Source organism: Onychomys torridus, chromosome 7 (assembly GCF_903995425.1).
Source record: "Onychomys torridus chromosome 7, mOncTor1.1, whole genome shotgun sequence".
Classification (NCBI taxonomy): Eukaryota; Metazoa; Chordata; class Mammalia; order Rodentia; family Cricetidae; genus Onychomys; species Onychomys torridus.
Genome location: NC_050449.1, coordinates 90,154,330 through 90,180,293, shown reverse-complemented (window position 1 = coordinate 90,180,293; position 25,964 = coordinate 90,154,330). Strand labels below are relative to the sequence as shown.

Genomic DNA, 25,964 nt, shown 5'->3' with positions numbered 1-25,964 from the left:
CTCCCACATTGTTCTATACCGATCAATCTCTCCCATTCTGCCCAGTCTCTATTTGCTGCTCAGAGCAGCTCCACCCTGGCAGAGCTCAGGGACTTGGAATCAGATCTCACCACTGGTTTGGAGCCTTTAGCTCTGAGGCTGTAGCTGCAGTGCACCAGAAGAACATGGATCCTTTGCATCTAGTGTCTCCAGCAATTGTCACTGAGGACTCCAAAGGAGCAACGTAAGCATACTTGGATGTGAAGTTGCTGCCACAACATGTCTGCAAAAGCCATATCTTGTTTTCTCACAGCTTTCCTATGCAATCTTTTGAGAAGAGGTGAAAGAACTTTGGGAGGAAATGCATCTTCCTCAGTTTTAGTATAGCAACAACTACATTCAATCTGTTGAGTCCATGGAAGTCTGCGCCATCTGGTTAATGCATCATGTTCTCCAGCAGACAACATCTGCAGACAGGGAAGGGGGACTGCCATCTCCCCCACCCCCAGGAAGACACTGGAGCTCTGCTTGGGTGGCCTCAGTGTGCACCTCTGGAAGCAGATACCTGTATAGACAATGGGCATCTCATGGGACTGGGGTGGTCAGCTCAGCTGGCTGCTCATTGCATACTAGTATGGGTCAGACACATATCATTGGCATATCACAGCCACACCTGTCTCTAGCTAGTCATGTGGTGGTGCAACCCTGGTTTAGTCATTTCCTCCCTGGGCTTCAGTTTCCACATTAGCTAAATTCATAAAAAGTTATAGCATTTTGTTCCAGGTCGGGGATGAGGTTCAAGAGGGAGCCTAGGCCCCGGAGCTGGAAAGCCCTGATGATGGTGCTCTCAATAGCTGGTTATGAGTCTGGGCTCTCTCATTCTGGGGCCTCTTACCTATCAACCGGAATCTTAGTGGTGTTCGCCATACAGATATATAACAAAGGAATAGGTGTGGTGGGTAGTTCACGAATTCTGGACTGGCATCCACTCAGTGTCCCGTGGGAAGTTCCTTGGGATATAATAAAGTAAAAATATAGAAAAGATAATGTTCTATGGATTCCAGCTCTGTCTATAGAGCATCCCTGTTCTGGGTGAGGTTTCTGTTTGACCAGTTGGCTGTCCTAACACTTCCCACGCCTCTCCGATCATGTCACATTAGTCCTTGCTCTGCACTTCCCTCCAAATCTGTTTCTGGGGACGGTTCTCACCTGGTTCTTTCACCAGTCTAACTATTAAGCGCTGTGTGAATTCTACAGGTACAGAAAACCTCTTAACTCATAGAGGGCTCCTCATAGGATAGCTCCCAGCCCTGCCAAGCCTCACCCCGGGTTCCCTGTGTGCCACCCTGACTGCTCCATTGATGGCAGAGCACCACCCCCAAGACACCACACATATACCTCTGCTCTGTTCTTGGATGAGCCCTGTTGACTTTTCTGGAGTTCTAAATCAGCCTGCATCTCTACATCTGCCTCGGGTTTCAGAAATAACATGTACCTGAGTCACTGGTTGTCTGCTTGCTGCACAAATCCAAGGGTCAGAGCTAATGCCATTATCAGTAAAAGAGTTCTGCTGGGATAGATTCTGTGGCTGATGGGGAAATGAACGTTCCAGATGCCACAGATCTCTTATTCCCAAACCACCCACGAATCTCTCCCTGCTACCACCTTGACTAATGTCCTTTTTACCAGTATATATGGAGAATGCTGCCCAAGGAAGGCAAAAGTGATAATGTGAGCTTGCTTTTCAGATAAGTAGTATATGCCAGGTGGAACATTGTGAGGAGAGAATAAGTAGGTTTGATAAGAGCTGGGAGGCATGGACCAGAGACAGAATGGTCACCTGAGCACTGAGTGACTTGCCAGAGCCTGCCTGCCAGCCTTCCTTCCTTCCTTTCTTTTCTTCCTTTTTTTTTCCTGCTATGTATATGTTATAATATATGTATGTTGTGTGATGTATATTGTGGTATATGTGCTCTCTCCCCTATCACTCTCCTTACTTTTTGAGTCATGGTGTCTCACTGAACCTGAAGGTCATTGACTTGACAAGGCTGGCTCCAGTCAGTGAGCCTCCAGGTTCTGTCTGTCTCCACCCACTCCCTCCTAATTCCGGGCTTCCAGACACACACTGCTGTGCCTGGCATTTCCTGTGAGTTGTGGAGATCTAACTTTATGCTAGCATGGCAGGCCCTTTACTGATTGAGTCATCTCCCCCCAGCCTCTACCAAAGCATCTTAGGGGGCACTGGAAAAGAGGAAGGGCAGTTGTAAGGAGAGACTGAGTGTCTACTGTGTGTCAAGTGCAATAACAGGCAACATCCCTAGAAAATGCCCGTGTGAATCAGGCCATCAGTTCTGCCCATACCTCCCACAGAAAATCGTGAACAGAAGACCTGCGTCCCCCACCTTCTCAAGGATGGCCTTCCTAGAGGCCCTTTAAGAATGAACTTACCACAGTGCTAGCAGAGCCCCTGTGCTCGAGGGAATCATATTTTCCCATGTGGTATAGTCTTCCACTCCAAGCCAATGAACATGTGCCTGATGATCCGTTCCAAAGCCAAAGGGAAGTCTGGCGAGAATGTACATTTTAAGGAACTATATTGGTTTCCAGTGTGGCACCTTCCTGAAGAGTTTCCACTTAGGAGATTTTTCATGACAGCTGACCTTGAAAGCCAAACCCTGGGTGAGATGGCTTTCTGCTCTGCAGAAGTCCAAAGGCCACTGACCCATCAAACATCAGATAGTGTACACTTCCCACCAGCCATCAGCATGTACAGCAGGAGGAAGCTGCTCTCACCTTCATACCACCAAGACAACATTTACAATGACTGTTGAGTGCCGTGCCCAGAGGCAGCCCCATGCACAGCCCTGGCAAAGCTGGCACCCCCAATTCTTCTTTCTTGAACCTAGTAGGAAGATCCCAGCCCCTCTCCCATCTTACTTGAGCAGCTGAGCCCTGTTCCTGTGGAACAGAGGCTGCTGCTTCATAGAATGAGTGGGGGCCCAAGGGTCCTCCCAGAAGAACAGCCAGCTGTTCCCCCTCCCCAACCGTCCACAAAGCTGCCCTTGGTGGGTCCTGTATAGTCTTGCTGGTTCGGAATAAACCTTCTTGCTCTGGCCTGGCAAAAATCACAGTAATGGTGAGGATAAAATTGTAGCTCACACTGAGTGAGCACTCATCATGTGTTAAGCATATAGCTGCGAGCTTGAATGCATAATTCTATTCAGTCCCCACATACACCGAGGAAGGGAATACAGTCAGAGAGATTAAGGGACATGTTCCCAGTCACAAAGCTGCCAAGTCAAGCTGCCAGGTGTCAAATTCAAGTGCTCAAGTGCTGCAGACCTCGGAGCCCCTGTTCTCAAGCACTGCACCATTTGATTTCAGCAAATGGTTGTAGAAAAATGTAAGCGTGTACAAAGTGGCTTACTACCTTCTCTTGATGAGGACCCAGAATTCTTCCCAGTCATAACTCTGACAGTACTATGTTGTCTTTTAGAGTATCCATGACAATAAGTATTTGACTCTCCTTCATGTGGGCAGACCTTAGCAAGGGTTAGGGCATAGAGTTAAAGCTCAATAAATGACTGGCAGGTTAATTGATTGATGGGTGCATGAATGAATCCATTCCCCCAAATGAAGCCCTGACTGTCTGCAAGAAATTGAGCCAATACAAGCCCTATGTATTGGGAGAACCCTATGGTTCTCCAACCCTTTGGGCTCCTCTCACACCTTTCCTTGTCCCTAATTATGCCACCCTGGACATATGTATCACTTTCCTCTGCAAGTTACTCATGTATGCCTAAGCAGATCAGAAGCAAGTCAGAGACTGGGATGATACTGGGCTCTTTCCTGAGCCACCTAGGTCAGGAATAAGCAAGGACCTCATTACGTACACTAGCTGTATTCTGACACAGAAGCAGAATTCAGAAGGTACGGACCCCTCCCACCTCCAGGGAAAAAACTCACTGTGCTTTCATCTATCTCTTCCCTTTGCAGGAGCGTCCTCAGGCATCATTGACCTCTTGCCATCCCCTAGTGCAGCTACCAACTGGACCGCGGGACTGCTGGTGGACAGCAGTGAAATGATCTTCAAGTTTGATGGCAGGCAGGGCGCCAAGATCCCTGATGGGATTGTGCCCAAGAACCTGACAGACCAGTTCACCATCACTATGTGGATGAAGCATGGCCCCAGCCCCGGGGTGAGAGCTGAGAAGGAAACCATCCTCTGTAACTCGGATAAAACTGGTGAGTCTTCAGCCTGCTATGTCCCCAATGGCTGGGCAGATGTCACTGTAGAGGCTGTGTTAAAATAGAAGCACCATAGCGAGCTTGGGAATGTATTCTGCTCTCTGGCTTTCCAGTTGCCGATTTTCTAGGATTCAGGTAAAGCAGGCTTAGGAAAGGTTGGAAAGAAAAGATGCAAACAGAGAAAATGCAGCAGTTTGAGTCACTGATCTTCAAACTGAGTTCCTCAGAACTCCCAAGTCTATGGTAGTACCTTAGGGCTGCTATAGGTGGGGGTAAGGAGAGGTTCAATCATCCTTCCTGCAACAAAGAAACCCCAAATTTACTATATCACATAAGTATTTCCAAAAGCCCTCTTTTGAATAAAAGGATCCTGCCAACTGAAAGCATTTCAGACTTCAAGTTTGAAATGGGAGCAGTGATGGCTAACAGGTGCCGCACATCTCTTTCATGCACAAGGTAGCACTGAGGATTGACCACACCCCTTCCCTTACAGATGGGTGACCTGGTTATAGAATTATCTTCCCCATGAGCTATTACTGACTAATTATACACAAAGTGCTCAGAACAGTGCTGGGCACTTAGAATGTATGGTTGGTGTCAGCTACTCCTTTTCTGAACCTTTACAAGGAATTTTATCAATGCATTATTATGCTTAAGGATAAGGAAATATTCACTGAGAGGTTATGCATCTTGTCCCAAGTAGTTACACAGCCAATAAACACTGGAACTGGAATATCAGTTTAGTTTCTACCAAGTCCACATCCTATGCATGTGTCACGGTGCCTTTATGTATACACTCAAGTGTGTGCCACATACACACACACACACACACACACACACACACACACACACACACACATCTTGAGATCTTTTGCCAGATTTACAACTCTGCCTTTAATTCTGATTCCTGTCTCCAATTTCAAATGTAACTTTTGTTAAAATGCTCAAGTAAATCAGTGTTTGTAACTGTTTTATAAACAGCACAGAGATAACTAGCAGCTCAGCACATGCTGTCAGACAGCCCAGGTCCAGAGCTCAACTAGAAGGCTGTTTAAAGGGGCCTTCAAGGGGTTATTAAGCTCCACAAGCCTCAGTTGCCCTATATGCCAAGTGGAGGAAATAAGTATGAATTAAATATGAAATCATTTCAATCGAATGCAGAAGCAGTTCATCGTTAGTTTATGTGGTATCACTGGAACCAGCATTACTATTTCTGGAGTTATTCCATTTCATGCCACTACAACGACCTTCACATTTTCCATCCCAGCTGATCCCTGTGGTCTGTGCAAAAGTGTTTTCTTCTAGACAGACACTTAAGCCAGGGTTGTCTGGCTTTTGACTCCTCAGAAGACCAGTCTATGGAGGAGGTGCCAGCACCAGCAATAGATTTTTCTCTAGGACCTTCATGCAGGAAAGATGCCATCGACCTGCGTGAGGTGACACTGATCTTGAGGCTGGGCTTAGTGGTCTGGTCCTGGCAACACCTGGTGGTTGCTCTGCACACAATGACTCTGCAGCCAAAATCACACTGAGGCCTCAGCTTAGGATGGTGCAAATGCGAGGCAGCTGATCACAATTTAGCATCCACAGATATGATTATTCCTCGAATGTGTGTCACTCCTGGATGTGTGTTTCTGTCTACACAAGGGCAAGTAAAACAGGAGTCAGCACAGTGGGCCAGAACACTACCACTAGCTGTCTAGACCCGTGCATTTGTGTCTAGGACCTCTTACCACACATCCTAGAGTCAGACTCTTACTGCAGAGGCACCACAGGGTCTTGTTAGAATAAACCATCAAAGCTTCTTTATAAAGTGTGGGTGCCAGGACCCCACCCTAGGTCCACAAGTCAGCATCTCAAGGGAAATCTACTAGGCACACATGATTGTGATCTGCAATAATGCTTCCTCACTACAGTGGCTTGCCAGCAGGAGGCTCAGTGCCTCAGACCTGCAAGGCCTGTGCCTCAACTTTGCCCTTGCAGGAAGTCACAGCTTATAGTTAGCTTAAGATTAGCACAGAGGGCTGGAGAGATGGTATAGTGGGTAAAGGCACTGGCCTCCAAGTCTGTCAACCTGAGTTTGGTGCTTGTAATGTACATCTTGGAAGGAAAGAAACAATTTCTTCAAATTGTCTCCTGACTTCCATAAGTACAAGACTGTATTCTTGTACACATACACATATGCAGACATTGACACACACACACACACATGCATCATAAACACATTTTTATAAAAAGGCTGTCACAGAGAAGGTGGAAAGGGTTTAGTCTAACTTAGTTCCCTGGACGGAAAGTACTATAAATACAAAATATTAGGATTTAATCAAGGCCTGATTAGGACTCTTACTTTGTATCAGAAAGCTTTTCCAGTGGGAAGGTGATACATATTGCAGCAGAAATGGAGAAAGCACAAGAAAGTATCAAAATATACAAACCACCTAAAATCCAAACACTTGGAGAGGTATTATCTGCTAACATTCTATTTCAATCTCTGTGAGTAAGTAGAATGTTCTTCCCATTTCAGTTTATTTTTATAATACACGTGGGATTCTTGTTTCATATGTAACTATACCCAGATCATATATCCATGTAATAAAGTATTCTTTTTGGAGGGGTGTAAGTGACAAAAATCTCTCACTGTCCACGCTGGCCTTGAATTTCTGAGCCTCCTGTCTCTACCTCCCAAGTGCAAGGACTGCAGGCATGCCCCGCCATGCCTGACAGATAAAACAGTCTGTAAAAACTAAATTGCATGCCAGTTTAAAAGGCTGCTGTGTGGATTTATCATACTTTATTTAATGGTTTCTTTTGTCAGCTACTTACAGTGTCTCTTTCTAAAGGCAAATAAAACAACACTGTAGTGAGCCTTCTAGAATATAATTTTCACACATTTCTGATTGTTTCCTGGCTGGAAGTTGGATTACTAAGTCAAAGAATATAAATATTGAGAAAATTATGAAATTGGCCTTCGTGAGCATCAAATTGCTTTCTGTTTGGTGAACTAAACAAAATTGACTAATGCTGCCCATTATAAAGTCATCCATAAATAGTTGGATAGCAAAACTGATTAGTCAGCAAAGGCTAACTGTGTGGAAGAAAGAGAGAGAAAAGGAAAGCTGCCATTCCCATTATGGCCAGTAAAGCTCTCAGTGGCCACCACTCTCCTCTCATGGCTCCCCTTCATTTGTCCAACGGTGGTATCGAGGACAAAGCTCTGCTTGGCTCAGATATTCTGAGACAAGAATCCTTGCATTGTTTGGTCTGGCTATACTTAGCCATCGAAGAGGAAGAATAGTGTTGAGTACAGAGAGTTTATTGACAAAGACAACAGTCTCTGTGTTTCACCTCTGACCATTAGCTTCCACATTTTCCAGAACTTGGTCACAGGGCCCTCACCCAGCCACAGAGAGGCTGTGAAATGCAGTTAATCGTCTATCTGAGAGTAAAGGAAGCCGCGTTAGGTCCACACATAACAGTGCTTTTGCCACAAAGGATGTGTGGGCCTTTGCTGGCCTTTGTCTCCCCATGCCCTGTGTGAGCGATGCCATTGCCTGTTACCACTCACAATTCTTCCCCAGCTCCTGCCCTGTCTCCATAATGTCTTCATGCCCACACATCTGCCCCTGCAGCTAAGATCTCTTCCTGCTGGGGTGACGTCGCCCTGCTCACTTTGAGTTCAGCTGAAAACAGAGACTAAGTGGCCATATACAGGGCTTGACATTTCCTGCTGGGAATTCTAAGACATAAGGGCCAGCCTGACCTAGCACTGCCAGAGTGTCAGCCCAGTAGGGAGGACTACAGTGACCCTCCAGTCAATGGGGACACAAGGGTGTGCCCACAGGCCCTGAGTGACTAGAAAACTGCTCAGAAGGCTTGCAACTGTAAGAAGAGGTGGGACCCTCTGCCACGTTCTGCTGCCTGTTGGCTGACTGGCAGGTGCTCCTTAGCCTGTGTGTTGATCCAGGAGTCTGCAGCAGTGAGGCAGAGGGAAGGATAAAGGGCCTAGGCTGAAAGATGCTCTAGCAGAGGTCTGTTCTTCCGGTCTTTCTGGTCCACCTCCACCCCAGTTGATTCCAAATAAAACTAACAAAGGCAGAAAATCTTTCTTCCCTCCTTTTCCTAACAGTTCTTAATAGAAACATAGGAAATCAGTTATACAATCATGAAGGGGCAAGAAGCATTTAGTAGACTACCCATAACCAAGCCAGAGGGGTTTTGTCAACCCAGAGGCTAAGAGTGGTTCCCCCCAAAACTGGGCACATGTAGCAACCGCCCATCCTCCCTCCTGCCATGCTTGGGTTGGGTTCTAGAGAATGCTGATGCTTCAGTAGAAACAGCATCCGACATGGCCGTCCGTGCTGCTGTAGTCCCAAGGCACAGCAATGGCCTTTATAATAACTGACAGCCACTGAGCATCTGTTCCAGGCAGATGCTTTATGCACATTTCCTCATTGTGGCAATTAAGATTCTATCCATTACAGAGATGGGAAGTCCAGATCAAATGATATCAGATAACTTGAAAATCAAACCAAAGCAGAGAATGTAGATTTCGTGTACCCGAAAACTTCCAGGTCTTTGATGGCTTTATCGCATCCTGTAGGTAAAGTGTGATCAAGGTCCAGGTTCCTTTTCTCTACATTTTCTCAGATCCCTGTCTACACATGTACCAGTTTCAGATTAGCAGATAAGGCTGCAGCTGCCACAGAGCTCTGGTTTTAGCCTGCATATCTTTCAAGAAAACCTCCCTCAGGTTCACATTCTGCTGGCACCTGTCACAGAACTGCTTAGGAAAGTACTGACCATTGTCCTGGACCAAGTCCTCCCTGCCAGTTCTCAGCAGAGGCCATGTGGCCAAGAGAATGGGCCTCTTTATTGACCTTGGGCAGGTGTCTTGAACCAGTTCCTGTGTTGGGGGAGTGGCAGAAGCCTGTTTAGACAGAGCCAATCAAGGCTCATCTCTAGAAATGAAGCCAATGTTGACTTCATAGCAAGGTTTATACAGGATGTACAAGAAGCTAGTCCACTATCCCTACCCTAATTCAGGTAAGGAAACTGAATATCATGAAGCTAGATGACTCCTAATACCATCAAAGATACAGTTCCACCAATGTCTTTTTTTTTTTAAGAATTTATTTTATATGCATTTATGTTTTGTCCACATTCATATCTATGTGAGGGTGTTGGATCCCCTGGAACTGTAGTTACAGACAGTTATGAGCTGCACCATATGGGTGTTGGGAATTGAACCCAGGTCCTCTAGAAGAGCAGCCAGTGCTCTTAACTGCTGAGCCATCTCTCCAGCTCTCCACCAAAGTCTTAATGGAAGGCTATGTTCCTCTCCATACAGGGCCCATGTACTCATGTATCCACTTAGAGTACACATGCTTCCTAGTAAATGTCTCTGTGTTCTACAGCCAAGTAAAATGTGCTTTCTCTGTGTTGGTACAGAATAGCTCTTCTCCTGACAGTTGGTAGTGTCTTGTGGCTCTAAGTGTCATGGCTAAAACCATGACATAAGATTTCCTAAGCAGTAAGGAAGTTTTTATATCAGAGGAAGGAAAGGCTCCATTGATTGAGCGCTGTGCCTGGGGAGGCGGGGATTATTCATTGCTTTGAAGAGCTACAGAGTTATGTCTAATGCTGCAAAATCAATTTGTCTCCTCCTAGCAGCTAAAAGCAAGGCAGCCCCTCTTAGCATAGATTAGGGAGACAAAAGAGATGTGTTCTGTGGTCACTGTGTCAAGACTGACAAAATAAAACAAATCCCAGAACTCCAGGAGAAACCAGCCACGCTGGAGGAGCTCAGAGAAGCTGATGTGTGAAGTTGGAAGTTTTCCTGTGTCCTGGCCAGTCGGGACAAATCTCTCCCACTCGTGTCCCCCAAGTAAGCACACAGAGGCTTATATTAATTATAACTGCCTGGCCATTAGCTCAGGCTTATTACTGACTAGATCTTATACTTAATTTAACCCATAATTTTTATTTATGTTTAGCCACACGGCTTGGTACCTTTTCTCAGTTCTGCCTTGTCATCTTTCTTCCTCTGTGTCTGGCTGGCGACTCCTGACTCAGCCTTCTTCTGCCCAGAATTCTTTGTTTGTTCGCCTTGCCTATACTTCCTGCCTGGCTATTGGCCAGTCAGAGTTTTATTTATCAACCAATTAGAGCAACACGTATTCACAGAATGACATCCCACAGCACTTGCCCTTTTCTGTCTAATCAAAAAGGAAGATTTTAACTTTAACATAGTAAATTTACATATAATAAAACAATTATCAAGCAAGAATTATGGTTACAATATCCAGTCTATCTGTATTTGGCAAAATTAAAGAAAATATTTTTATCTATCCTATATTTGTGAGTCTAAATTTTCATATCTAATTTATCTTTTATCATAACCAAAGAAAATTATAATTATAACTTATCAACTAATCACGTATTTACAGCATTCAGAACAACATCCCACAGCAGATGTGATTGTCAAAAATCCTCTGTAAGTACCACACCATGAGCTTACCAACATGATCACTGTTCACTGGGATCTGATGGAGTGTAAGTTTTTCTCTGGGCACTCCCCGGGCTTATTCCATTTCAAAATCTTCCCCCAAATATGTTCTGCAAAATTCATCAAAACCAGCTACAGATGAGAAAGACCATTTCTTTGTCTTCTAAGCTGTGCCTAGCAACATAATGGAAGACTCTTTGGGTAAAAGTGGACAGAGGTTCTCTCATGCCCTGACCCCATTTTTTGCCTTTCAGAAATGAACCGGCATCACTATGCCCTGTATGTTCACAACTGCCGCCTCGTCTTCCTCCTGCGGAAGGACTTCGACCAGGCAGACACCTTCCGTCCTGCAGAGTTTCACTGGAAGCTGGACCAGGTGAGGCTCTCGGGGTATGCCTTCTCCTCTCTCCTCTGCAGGGACCATTGGTTTGCTCTCAGGGCAGTGGTAGTGTGGGTAGGCTCTTTCCAGGTCTGCTAGGTTTCTTGGTTTGGGAAAAGTCAGTTCAGGAAGGCACACAGCATCTTTAGTCAGGATGGAAGCTCCTCCTATAAAAGCCAATAAGAGGGAAGGGCCACATGTGCCAGCTCAGATGACACCGGACCTGTGCACCTGTGCACCTGTGCACCTGTGCACCTGCTCTACCTACTCTTGGTTAAGCTCATGGGAAGATGTTTGTCCTGACCCCAGGTCCAGCTGATGACCTCTGACTTTGTGTCAGTGAACCTCAAGTCTCCCCTTTGATGTTTTCCTTCCTCCTTTGGGCGACAGTATGACTTGCTTTTGGTGACAGGTGATTGAGAACAGGGACCTGAGGACTTTGGAGGAAATAATGACATGGAGCATTGTTAGCAGTGTCTGCTTTTTCTCTGAAGTGGAAAATCTGACTCGTTGGTGCTTTATGGCTTGATCACAGGGCCTGGTACATCACGCTTCTCCACGACAAACCATGTGTCTGGGTTGAGTCCAGAGCTTTGAAGTGTGTGTTCCAGAGGGCTGTACAGCACTGAGATTACCAGAGAGTACTCCTTCAGGGGGAGGGCGTAACTAATATGGTGAAAGTGGGCGGGGTTTTATTTTTTAAAAACAGTATTAAATCAGCAAAAGGGAGACTGCTAAGAGGCAGGGGTGAGATGTCAGTTAGTGATGCCCATTTTATAGTCCCCAGTGCCTCAGACTTCGACCTCTTGCTTTGTTTTCATTCTAATCCAGCTTCACCCGAAGCTGTGTGTGCTGTGGCCCACAGACCTATTTTCTTTCTTCTCTACCACTGAGTGTTTCATAATCCTGTGTTTTCTGTCTCCTTGTTACTCTGCCTCTTCCCCATCTTCCCTTAACCCCCTCCCCTGGCTCCCAGTGGGACTGACCTCAGTGAGAATTTCCTCATACTGAGATGGGTGTGATTGCTGCCCCTTCCCTTCTTACAGATGCTCACATGTCTGCTCTGTGGGTCCCAGATTCCTCAGCCCCAGGAATTTCCTCTAATGGAATCTCTGCAGTGTGAGAAAAGCAAGGGCAGTGTGGGGAGCCAGTGGCAACTGTCTGGCCTGATCTCAGAAAATGTTACCCTGCTGGATCCTGGGAGATTGAAAAGACAGCACATGTGTTCATCTGCATTTCTTTATGTTAGGAGTTCTGGGGCTTGGAGGAATGCTAAAATCCTGACATTGTTTATATGATTTCTCAGCAACCTCCCAGCTATGTCCTGACGTGCCAGATGGTTTTTATGGGATGTTTTAAAATATATAATACAAATTGAAGTGAATTAAAATAAATTCCATATTGTGAGGAGTTCTTTAATAAGAACATTGCCATACTGGTGGAGATAATTATAGATACCCCAAGGCATTTTCTGAGATGGGATTGAGAAACAAGGATACAGGCAAATGAAGTTGCAGGGTTGGAAATTAAAAATAGACAAAGAAGGGATCCTGGTTGTGTAGATAAATATATAGTGAATGTAGCAATTCTGAAAGCCAGACATTTAAGGAGGGGCTGAGTCACTGAACATTTTCCAAATTACCTGGCTCCCATAGATGTTCCCTTTTTTTTTTTTTTTGGCCTGCTCTGTCCCAGACAGGCTGCATATATGAGGCCATTCCCAGCTCTCCTGCAAGCTTTCCAGGGTGGTTTCCAGGAAGGAGACTCCAGGCCTAGTGACTTACCAAGGGCTCACAGAAAGCCATGGCCAGGACCTGTGCTTTCTCTCAAGCTATTGCTGTGGTGAACATGCTGATTTAAAACATAAAATCAATTCATTAATAGATAAGAATTATGCCTATTATGCAAAATATTTGTAGTCGTCATGGAAACCTGTGAACTTGTCTTAAGTTCTCTTTGTTTGCATCTAACTCCACTCAGGCTCCCTTCACCAAACACCCTGGTTTAAGGGAGAGAAATGTACTTTCACATAGTCAAGAAGCCTGGGAAATGCAAGGTCAAAGTGTTTATCAATACACATCTTGAGGAGAGCTGTTTTCCTGGATGCAGAGGACCCTTGTCACCCATTTTGTCCCCAGTTCCAGAGAGAAAGATGACTCTCTCATATCTGCCCCTCTCAAAAGGAACCAGCCTTGTTATATGAAGTCCCAGCTCTCACTCCCTCATTTCAAATTGATTGCCTGCCTCAAGCCACATCTCCAAATGGACCAAGGTTTAGGATTTCAGATTGCAAATTTGGGGAGGACAGAGTTCAGCATGCAGCCCTTCTGTACTAAAGAAATGAATCTTCCTAAAGTTGAAGGAGTCCTCGCTATCAGATGCCCCAGCTCATGAGGGTGTTTGCAAGGTAAAGGAAGGAGGCTGTAGTGAGGAGGACACGGGAACTCTCAATAGTACACGTGCTGGCAACCCAGTGATGTATACAGGCCAGCCCACAGAACCACCTTTCTCCTTGCTTGGCTCCCTGTGATGTTGGAATCTTGCCAGAAGTTTCTTGCATGGAAACTACTTGATGCCCAGAACATACAGACCTGATGAAGCTTCTCTACCATCATACAGTTATCTGTATGATAACTGCCATCATACACTTATCCCTCCTGTAAGCTCCCTTAGTGCCGAGCTCCTGGGAGTAGGGGGGGTATCTTACTTATCCCCAGATTTACAGTGGACAGAAAATGTCTGCATAACAGTGAAGGGATGTGGAGGGACACAGTGAGGCCAGGGAGGAAGGAAGAAAGAGAGGGATGGAGAGAAGAAAAACCCAGAGATCTCTTTAAAAACTTCTAATGATGAACATTTGATTCATTTCACTGAGCCATTTTTTTCTTCCTCTCTGGTCCTTAAACAGTGTTCATCTTGTTATCCTGTTAACTTATTTCAAAGATCCAGTTGGATTAACAACCACCAGTGAGCCTATAGCTGGCCTTTGCCAAAAAGAATTCAACCTGGTTTAACATGTCTTAAGCAATTAAACTCCTGGCCTACCTGGTAAACTCTCAAAGCCTCTTATGGTTCTCATGCCTGCTGAGGCTTTTGGATTTCTGCCCTAAGTAGCTTACTCTGTGAGTTAGACTCTGCTTCATTCCCAAGGTCAGTGCAGAACTACAAGCCTCTGCTATCCAGAAGTTTCCATGATCATGGATCAGAAAGCCTCACGCAGTCAGTGTGTAGTCAGAAAGCAGGGCACCTGGTAGAGACAGGATGCAGGGCTGTCTGATGTGGGCCTGTGAACAAGAGCCTAAGGAACATCCAGAAGGAGCATTGGAATGGAAAGGTCCACGTGCAGAGCCAGGCATCCAAGATGACAGACAGCGAATGAAAGCCAAGTGTTAGAATTCTTTCAGGAATGGCAGAGCAGGCAGGAATTACATCCAGTTAGTTTTTTTGTGTCATGCCACTCCCAGTTAAACGGGCCATAAAGTATCCATTATTCAATATGAGACTGTGGATGTTATGGGTGGGCAAACTTGGGAAGCCTGATATGACATACACCACATTACAATCAAGCAATGTAGTCCTGGCTAGACCAATACATGGGGCCAGTGGCAGGGACTACTCTCTCCTGTTCCCGTCTTCACAGCCATGCCACAACTCAACTCCAGATAGGTGCATCTGAACAACTGGCTCCTCCATGGCTTTGAAGCCAGGATGCAATGCACAAGATGTTTCCCACATAGCTCTTCAGGGGTGGCCATGAGTGAAGCAGTTACTCATAACCCAGAGATATCACATGTTTCTACCCTTTTTGATACACTCATACCCCCAGGAGACCTTTGCCAAGGTGCATGAATCGCCTGTAAATCTAACCAGATAGCCTTAGGAAATGCCTCTGAGAATCCAGGGCATCTCACCAAAGTGATGCTAACAGCAAGGAGAAAGTCATTTTAACAGGATTTTTACTCAGGATCTACTTAGGCAAATCCCTCAAGCCAGGCAGCCAGTCATGTGCAAACTCAGACAAGAGCTCCCAGCACACACAGGTAAGGTTTATCAATCCACGGGCCTCTTGGCTTTAATATTATCTGGATATGGGTGATTTGGTGTTATAAATTCTGATCGTCTTTCCATTGGTTGGTATTAGAATAGTATTCTCTGGTACTCCTCATTGGAGTGACATTGAGTGACAGCCTCAGTGAATCAGAAAGAGCATGGATGTCCCAATTCATATGTATCCAGAACACAGAGCCCATGAGAGGCAGAAATTGGTTCTCCTTTGGTTAGCCATCATCTTGCTTGTGCACCAGGGACAGAGACAGCAGGGTATGACTCACTCTGAGAAAGCTCACTGATCTGCTGGTTCATGGCCAGTTCCCTGGCAGCATTCTCCTGCAGGGGTCCCTGACTCTAAAAACTGTGGACTGCTAAGAGAAGCAGAAGGCTTAGAGAGGCCCAGCCAGGTGAAGCAGGAGGCCTGGCTGGATGAATTACAGATTCATCTCCAGGCCATACAAAATCTACTTTCAGTTGTCTGGAAGCTGGAAAGCAGGTTTTCATGTAAGCCATCCCAATGTTTAATATGGTCTCATTCAAAAATGTATATCATGAGGCCCAACCAAATATTCTGTAGTATACCTCTATCTTCTGGCCACTAGGCAGAGTTTGTTTAATGAATGAAGGCACTTTAGATATTTAAAAATCAACAACAACAACAACAACAAAAACAATATTCTCTTTGGGAATCTGGATCTTCATAAATGAAGCTTATGATATCCTATGTCTTTCTTCTAAAAAGAAATATCTCTCTCTCTCTCTCTCTCTCTCTCTCTCTCTCTCTCTCTCTCTCTCTCTCTCTGTGTGTGTGTGTGTGTGTGTGTGTGTGTGTGTGTGTGTGTGTGTGTGTGTGTGAATTTGGGTGCATGCATGCCATGGCACATGAGATAACGTCTCTTATTGCTACTATGCTGTGCTAGCTGGCTCTCAAGCTTACCAAGATTTTTCTGCCTCTCCCTCCCATCATGCCATAAGAGTGCTTGGATTTCAGACTTGCTCTACTATGTCTGCCTTTACATGGGTTCTAGGATCCAAACCCAAGGCCTCATGCTTGGGCGACAGGTGCTTTACCCTGGGTTCCAGCTCCTCGGCCTCTACTTGTACCTTTCACAAAGCTCCTCATTCTCCCCACTCCATGGCTCGTCTCCCTGGAGAGGAAATTATGCATGGTAGCTAACACTTCCAGGACACATCGAGATGGGACTGTGAGCACATGGACTCCCTTCATCCAGGCTACTAGAATTGACAATGATCTTTATCTTTCTGCATAGAGAAGATAGTCACAGGCCTGGATTCTTCCACATCTGTCTTGAGCCAAGGCCTTTGCCTATGAAGTTCATTGTTCTTAGATAGAACGTGAAAGCCCCTAGAGGATGAAGAAAGACCATATCCTTTATTCCTGGAGATGGAGTGGTAGAATGATGCAAAGTCAGTTTCCTTGCTTTGCCCACTCAGCCACACTGAGAGTCAAATAGGTTAGTTCAATCATTATTATAGCCAGTGCCAAGGAGTTAATTAGAGAATGGTCAGTCCAGTCCGGACCAATCATCTTAATGAGCAAAATAATTGAACATTGTCAGCACTCTAATTCTGCTATTAAAGACTCACTCCTGGACACACTGGCATTGTCTCTTCTAACATGGTATCGCTGCCCTGCTCAGCATCCATCCCTACCTGTAAGCTGTCTTCAGTGATGCATGCCTTCCTCTGGGAGCAGGCATCCCAAGCAGACAGGGAAGGTTGGATGGCACCTCTCTTTTCTCATGCAGGTAGAATCCAAAAGAGGCTTTGTTTTGTTTTAAGATTTATTTATTTATTATGTACACAGAAGAGGGTGCCAGATCTCACTACAGATGGTTGTGAGCCACCACGTGGGTGCTGGGAATTGAACTCAGGGCCTCTGGAAGAGCAGTAGGTGCTCTTAACCTCTGAGCCATCTCTCCATCCCCCAAAAGACCAAAAAGAGGTTTTTTGAAGAGACCAATTGCATGGTTATTTTGAGTCAATAATGTGTACACAAACGAGTTCCAAATGTAACAACCCTCACTGTCATATACAAAGAGAACTAAATATTTTAATTTTCTATATGTAGGAACATGAACTAGCCCCTGATCTTCTCAGAAACCACCCCTCCCCAGCCTCTTTCCATCTCCAACAGATCTTTTAGTTCTTGGGGGAGAGGTGGCTGCATGACTTCATGGTATTAGCAGACAGTGGCCCTCAGATCCTCAAGGCATACTCCTTCCTCTCAGGTCAGCGCTGCAGGTACTGGGTGATCTAGTCTCTGGAAAATCAGTGAGAGGCATGCTTACTCCATTTGCTCTGTTTTCTTTGAGAGATGGTGGCCAAGTTCCCTTTGTCTTACATTCACCTGGCAGCAACCTTTTGTCATGCCATTGACCCCTGCTGCACAGCTCCCCTGATTTCCTCTGTGTCTGCCTCCTTACTTGAGTACCTGAGGCCACCACCTGTGGCTGACACAAATATGGCCCTCAAAGGCATTCATCTTCTGACACCTACCCCATGTGGGTGTATTCCCTTACATGGCAAAAGGGTGTGTGTATCTGTGAGCAGTTAAAGGCCTTGAGATGCATAGACTGTTCTGGATTGTTTTTATGGGACCAATGTAACGACAAGATGCTAAATGACAGGGAGACAACAGAAGGAGTACCCGAAATGTAAAGATGGAAGGAGAGAGCCAACGTGATGCACTAGAGTGTGGGAGGCCATGAGCCAAGGAATTTGGCAACCTTTACAAAGTGGAAAACTTTCCCCCCTAGAGCCTCCAGAGGGAATGTGGTCATGCTGACACATGATTTTAGTCTACTGAAACTTATTCATCCTCTGACCTCCAAAACTATAAGATCATAAATCTATGTTGTTTTAAGCCACAAAGTTAGAGGTGATTTGTTATAGCAGCAAAAGGAAACTAATACATCACTGTGAGCCTCGAGGAGGTCTTGGAATCATAAATCAAGCCATGTCCCATCTCCTTGCATCTTACTGAGGTGACCCTGAGCCATGTTTTCACAACAGGCCTGTAGAGTCCTCTGCATATCAGTGTAGATGCCTCAGCCACAGATCTCCTGAGCCCCTCTACTTCAAGAAAGGCCCTAGGACCGAGGGAGGAGGAAGCTGCCTCACAAAGACCCCCTTCACAGCTTGTGCCTGGCTTGCTTCCAAGCATGGTTCCTCTCTAGCCTCCAGATGGGACTGTGCAAGGGGGACAGATGTGGGGCTCCCCTTCCTTTCTGAGATGTATTATGCTTTAGCCTAAGGGACCAATGAAGATCCTGACTTCATGGGAAGAAAGAGTGCACGCTATGTTTGAGTCTGGAAGTGCTAGACCCGAATCAGAAAAATCCTCTTTCTCTTGAAAGAGCTTTTCCCCATCTTAAAGTTGATCAAGCTGATATGAACCGGCACTCTGCTGATTTGAATCTGAAACTGTCCCCCAAAGGCTCACATGTGGAAGGCTTGGTTTCTAGCTGATGAGCCTTTTGAGACCTGATTGCATTGTGGGGGTTCTAATTTCATCAATGGACTATAATCCATTGAACTAACTCATGGCCTAATGGACTGTCAGGAGGTGGGAGCTGATTGGAGGAAGTATGTCCCTGGGATTGGCCTCTGAAGTGTACATCTTGTTCCTGGACCCTTCTTCTCTGTCCTTCTGCTTCACGGCCACCATGAGGTGAATAGCCTTCTCCACTTTAAACTGCCACCACTGTCATATTCTGTCTCTCTTCAGGCCCAAAGCTGTAGATCCAACCCGCCTTAAACTGAAACCCTAGAAACCACTAACTCAAATAAAGTTTCTCCTTTAGCTTGTTTCTCTTAGGTGTCTTCTTTCCCCTAAATCAAAACACTGGCTCACGTAAATTCTCTGGATATCACTGGTGCTTCCCCAAAGTAGAGAAATTCACACACCACTGTGCCTTTAAATCTGACATCTCAGGGCTTCCTCTGTGGCAATATCAGCCTACTTAGCTACAACCTAGGAAGGGAGGCAGTGTTACTGTCCTGGAATCCCTTTTGCCTCCAAGCAAGGAAAGATTACCTTGTCCCAAGGTAGGAAGTAATTATAAGAAGTGCCCTGTACTTTCTCAGAGGACCCAGAGGAAGAAATCACAATAATGACATCAGCAATGTTCATTTAACTGGATTCCCCTCATTTCCTGACTCGGTCTTCTCACTGGATCTTTCTTGTAACCCATTGTCATTGTCCTAGTGACATTCATCCTCTACTAGAGGTACCTCATGGCGCCAGTGAGTGCCAGGCCACAGGTAGGCAGTTAGCAGGAAGAGACTACTGTGATTATGGAGAGGCTTCTGTAGGAAGGAGCTGCCAAGGCTAAGGACATCAACAGAAGACCAACACGGACAGCAAGTGGAAGGCATCAGTGAAGCATTGCTCAGCAGCGCTAGATATGATAGCATCCACATACCTAAGCAAAGGAAAAGCCCAGGAGTTGATAATCCCATCAGTGTCTCCTGGGGACACCATCTCATCACTGAGAGTTTCTACTTAGCCGTCAGTCCCACCTGAGCCATTTACCTGAAGACCCGGTTTCAACCGGCTTCCTCAGACTTCTCTCATTATTCAAAAGAGTTTCTTTCATTCTCGTCAGAAGATCCCATGCCAACGCATGGGTCAGGCTGCAGAGTGTGGAGCCCAGAGGAGCAAGGCTCCCTTCTCCCCTGCTGCAGCCCCAGCGCCTCTCATTCTCTCCGCCTGTTGGAGTCTAGAGCTGGATAGTCGCCTTCCTTCGCCACTCAAAAGCTGCTAACTCATCTACACACTGCTGCTCCTGGGTGCCAGACCCTGCCCTTCTCAGGACCCCTCTCTCTGAGTAGGACCTGCTCAACAAAGCTTCTCACTCCTAGGAAATCATTATCTGTGTTTTAGCCTGTATCTCTGCCCAGAGGCAATGACTGTGTGTTTTCAACAGACAGCCCTTAATACATATTTAAAAGCAGTGTGAGAAAGAAGGTGATAAAGCAACATTAGAAAGAATATTGTTTTATTGCTGAATGAGAAACAGTGTCAACACAGTTAAAGATGTTCAGTAAATGAAATACCCCTTCGGATAATGACTTCAGCTGCCAGAGCCGCAGGTGGTCCTGACAGAGGCAACTTGGCCTAGTCCTGCTCCTGCCTTTCCAGTTTCTTCCAGGCATCGGTGCCAGTGGGAAAGAAGGGAGCCGATGCCTTGGCATAGGACCCAAATGTTTGCTTTAGTTGTGTAACTGATGCTTTCCACTCTCTGAAAAGACAAGAAATTAGCATAGTAGAATCTTATTGTAAAATGGCCAATTCTAACAGAAATCCCCTTCTTTGGGAGAGGTGAGGCCGTTGATGAGTAGGACGTCCCTGTGCATTGAGGAGCCTGGGAAGCACCATCACTTTGGCTCATTTCATATTAGGCACTTTCTTTTAACTCTACAAAATCTTTAACTATAAAAAAAAATCTAAGCATAGCACCCAAGTTAGGGATGAAGAACAAGACATAGCAAGGAGCATCCGCAGTTCTAACCTGACAGATAGAAGAGCCTTGAACATGACCTTAAAATGCCCATACCGTGAGAGGATAAAAGGCACCATTTTGAAATGTGATTGGTTGTTGTAGTGTGTCAGGGCTGCATATTAACTATGTAATACATTGACCCCGGGGGCGAACACTCAAGGGTGGTTCAGTCTAGTTCTGAAGGTCACAGGAGTTTTGCTACTGTGTTTAAGAATTTCATATATGCATAGAATGCATTTTGGTCAGATCTACCCCACTGTTCCCTCCTCTTCAAATTCTCCTTTATTCCCTCCACTACTTTCCCTTCCCAACTTCATGTTGTTGTTGTTGTTATTGTTTTAACTAACTGAGTAGAATCAGTGCTTCCTGTATGTCTATGGGGGTAGGACCATCTACTGGGCCATGGGTAGCCTCCTGGGGTCGGAATGCCTGAAGTAAACTAACTTTCCTTCCCACAACAGTCATGACTTTCCAGTAGCTCCTCAGAGGCTTCTCTTCCATATGCTGAGCTATCTTGATCTCATGAAGTCTCATGAATGCAGTCCCAATCATTTTGTGCACAACAGCCCTGTCATGGCCAGAGAATACTGTTTTGCTTAGGAATTCCCAATACCTCTGGCTTTTATGAATTCTTTCCATTCTTGCTTCCATGGTGATCCCCGAGTCTTGACAGGAGGATTTTCCTATTTAGAACACTTTATAGTCATACTTGATAGTCTCTTATTCTCTGCATGTTAACCAGTTGTGTGTCTCTGAATTAATGGACATTCACTGTACAAACAGATTCTCTGATGCGGGCTAAAAGATTCACTTATCTATGGTTATAAAAATGAGAACTTGGAAGCCAGGAGGTAGTGGCACATGCCTTTAATCCCAGCACTCGGGAGGCAAAGCCAGGTGGATTTCTGTGAGTTTGAGGCCAGCCTGGTCTACAAAATGAGACCCAGGACAGACACCAAAGCTACATAGAGAAACCCTGTCTCAAAAAAAAGAAAGAAAGAAAAAGAAAATAACTTCAGGGGCAATTTAATGCTTTGTCCATTTACTATAATAATAATAATACTAGGTTTTGCCCTAAGTCCTATAACCTATCCAGCCAAAAGTTTTTGGCCCAGTTAATGGTATGAGGCATGTGGAACAAGCCTTAAACCCAGTCAGAAAGTCGAGGGTCACTCCCATAACATTCATGACACTGTTGCACCAGTGTGCATACACTGACGGGCCAGTCATTATTGTAGCTTACAGAGTTCACAGCTGGGTAAGTCTGTCGATTCCTTTTTTCTCCCAGTAGTGTGCATCCCGCCGTCCAGCAGTGTGAAGACTAAGTAGGGAAGAATCCTCCAGCTTGGTGCCAGTGGGACTTCTCCATGTCCTAGGACAAAGTATGTGGTATCATCTCCAATAGCTCTTACCATCAAGTACTGGAAGGTATACAAGAGCAATGGCAACAGCCTGTAATTTTGGGCGGAGGGGTTGACTATGGAGCTCCACTAATGAGCAACTCAAAGAGAGGCAACCCATACAGGGCACTAAACTTTTCATTTATTAATCCATGGTGCTCAGGAGATGTATTGTCTGTCCATTATAGGAAAATTCAATTTAATTTCTTTTATATATCTTAGAAAGCTTCTACAGTAGTGGGGTTCAATATGGGAATTTTTTTTGTGGTCTTAAATATTATCATCTCCCATAAGCCTTAAGCTTCCTATTCCATTATTCACCCTTTTCTTATTCTTAGCAATTTCATTCTATTTACTTTGAAATCTCCTCCCCACTTTCCCCGACCATGGGCCCTTACCATTTTCCTGACTTTACAGGTACTCAAATTTAAACATGCATATCTAAAGAGCCAAAGCTAGCATCTGTATATGAGAGAGGATGTATTGCATTTGTCTTTCTGAGACTGGATTACCTCAGCAGACTGGTAGTTTCCAGCTCTAATCATTTGCCTGCAAATTCCACAGATCCATTTTTCTTTGCAGCTGAATAATATGTGAGAACCACATTTTTATCTATTTGTCAGTTGATGGTCATCTAGGCTATTTCCATTTTTAAAAATCTATTTTGAATAATGCAACTATGACCACGGATGAGCAACTATCTCCAGAGTAAGATATAGAGTCCTCTGGGGATATGCCCAGGAATGGTATAGTGGGATCATATGGTAGATCTTCCTCTCCCTGATTTTTTGAAGAACTTCCACACTGGTTTCCATAGTGACTGCACCAATTTCCACTCCTACTAACAGTGAATAAGTGTATTTGTTGTCATTAAAAAAAACAAAAAACAAAAAACTTAGCCATTCTTACCAGAGTAAGATGAAATCTCAAAGTAGTTTAATTTACATTTCCCAATGGATAAAGATGTTTAACATTTAAGAAAATATTTCTCAGATATTTTTATTTCTTTTTTTTTTAGATCTTTCTATTTAGTTACAATTTAAAAAAGAGTGGTTTTTGGTTTTTTGTTTGTTTTGGTGTTTACTTTATTGAGTTCTTTGTATAATCTAGACACTAACCCTCTGTCAGATGTACAGCTAGTAAAAAAAAAAAAAAAAAAAAAAAACACCTTTCCATTTTGTAGACTGACTCTTCACTTGAATGATGGCTCCTGTTTGCAGTACAGAGAAGCTTTTTAGCTTCATATGGTCCCGTGTGTCAATTGCTGGTCTTGATGCCCATGTTGCCAGGGACCTATTTAGAAAATGCTTTCTTATGTCTATAAATTGAATTATTTCCCCGACTTCTCTGTCAGAGTCAGAGTATCATATCTTATCTTGAGGTTGTTGATCCATTCAGAGTTGAGTTTTGTGCAAAGTGAGAGCGAAGGATCTAGTAGCTATCTAGATTGGCCTGAACCATTTGTTGAAGCTTCTGTCTTTTCTTCAATGAATATGGATGGACTCTGTCAAATATCAGATAGCTACAGGAGTGTGGGCTTACGTATGGATCCTCAGTTCTATCACCTTTTTCAGTGTGTCTGTTTGAATGCCACATTGTAATGTTTTCTTACTGTGGCTGTGTAGTATAACTTCAAATCAGGGATCATTATTGTTTTCATTGTTCAGGACTGCTTTGGCTATCCCGATTTTTTCTGGTTTTTGTTTGCTTTGTCTTTTGGTGTGTGTGTGTGTGTGTGTGTGTGTGTGTGTGTGTGTGTGTGTGTGTACTGTGTGTGTGTGTGTGTACTGTGTTTTCACATGAATTTAAAAAAAAGTTTTTCAAGAGTCTGTGAAGAATTTCATGGAATTTTGATGAGGATTGCAGTGATCCTGTAGATTGCTTGTGGTAGGATAACTATTTTCACAATACTCATGCTTCTGGTAGATCCATGGGCACGGAGGGAAGGTGTCTTTCCGACTTCTGGCAACTTCTATTTCTTGCTTCAGTGCCTTGAATTTTCACTGTAAATTTCCATTTCCTTGGTAAGATTTTCTGAGATTATTGGGAATGGGATTGTTTCCTTTCCTTCTTTCTTGGTATGTTTGTCATTGGTGTATAGAAAGGCCACTGGTTTTTCTGTGTTAATTTTGTATCCTGCTACTTTGCTGAATAGGTTTCCCAGATGTAGGAGTTTTCAGGTGGAGTCTTTAGAGTCTTTTATGTATAGAATCATACCATATGAAAAGAAGGATAATTTGGCCCGCCCCCCATTTTTGTATCCTTTTCATCGCCCCTTATTGCTCCAGCTAGGATTCCAAGCACTATATTGAACAGAAGGGGAAAAAGTGGACATTCCTGATTTTAGTGGGCTTAGTTTTTCTCCATTTAGCATGGTTTAAGCTTTGGGGTTGTTGTATATGGCCTTTATTGCGTTGAGATAGAACCCCTTGAATCCTAGAACTTTTATCATGAGGGGATGATGGATTTGGCTTAAAAAAAAAAGTCACTCTTTTTGACACAAGAGCATTTATCATCTTCATGAATATACAAGCTAACAAGAATAAGCCAATATCCATGATGGCCCCAAGCATTTAGAACAAGGCACAAAGTCCACCCAGAAACAGGTTTCCAGATCAATCGAGTAGGAATCATGCATTAGCATTTTTTGAAGCAGAGATCACTATATTGGGTACTTTCCTATTGCTGTGATATAACACTGTGGCCAAGACAACTTAAAGAAGAAAGGGTTTATTTAGACGTGTGGTTTGAGAGGGTTGGAGTGCATGATGGCAGAGGGAATGGATGGCAGCAGGGACAGGAAGTTGAGGACAGAAGCTCCTCACATCTTGTACCATAAGCAAGAAGCAGAGAAAGTGCACTGGGAATGGCGTGAGGCTTTTGAAACCTCAAAGCCCATCCCTAGGGCTACTTCCTCCAGGAAGGCCACACATACTAAAGCCACCCAAATGGCAGCGCCAACTGGGGACCAAGGATTCAAGCATCTGTGAGTGGGAGACATGTGCTCATTCAAACCACCACGGTGACCTTACTTCTGAGGAATAGTAATGAGGCAGTCGTTCATGCCATAAAACAAGAGAAGACAGTAGAGTAACTTCCCAGAGAAGACCTCTCCTTTGAGGAAGTCTTGAAAAGCAATAACCCTGGAGGCCCAGTGGTGAAATTAATTTGTTCTACCTTCCCTGCTTCCTCCTAATCTCCTCCGAGTCATCTGTTTCCATCCTTAATGTCTAAACATGCAAATATTGCAGCACTTACTGCTCATTAGTTTAGCTAAAGGAAGTGCCCTTTAATTATGCCTCTAAATAATGAACCTCCTCCATCACCTTGACAATCAGTGCATATTTAGAAGGAAGCAAGGCCTCATTATGAAGCAGCAACTGCATCCCTTGGTTTCTTGGAAGATGGTAACTTTCTTGAGGCAACAGAAATGGGAAGACAAGCAAGCCTTATGATTGCCTTGGTTCTTTGTGGCCTTGGAGGCATGAATGACAAACTGTTATATGATAACACACTACCTTTAAGAAATAAAAAGGAAACTAGAATTTGCTAAACATTATTGTATCACACTCCAGAACTCTTGATTTATAAGCATTAGGTATAATCTGCACAGTTACTTTGGTAGTCCAAACTTGCATATTTGATGAGTTCTGCTGCTGAGGCTCTGAGAATGGATGTAATTTGACTGAAGTGTTAGACCAAGCCCACCATTCGATAAAGCTTCATGTTGCTTACAATTATCCTTTTATTTTGTTGAGATTTATGTAGCTTGGCAGGGCTAAACCTTCACCATATGTCTTCATTAGTTGATCTAAGCAGAAAGCCACAGAAATTGTTTGTTGACATGCCATTGCCAATAGCACAGGCAGACTGGA

General features: G+C 44.5%; 1 protein-coding gene across 4 annotated transcripts in view; it reads left to right on the top strand.

Moving 5' to 3' along the window:
* Clstn2 (calsyntenin 2) overlaps positions 1 to 25,964 on the top strand; it is a 608,806-nt gene that overhangs the window by 514,116 nt on the left and 68,726 nt on the right. For all 4 annotated transcript variants that reach the window (XM_036191651.1, XM_036191650.1, XM_036191654.1 and 1 more), the window contains exons 7-8: positions 3,976 to 4,224; positions 10,987 to 11,108. In XM_036191651.1, the coding sequence (XP_036047544.1) occupies positions 3,976 to 4,224; positions 10,987 to 11,108 (371 nt within the window). The remainder of the gene's footprint in view (positions 1 to 3,975; positions 4,225 to 10,986; positions 11,109 to 25,964) is intronic.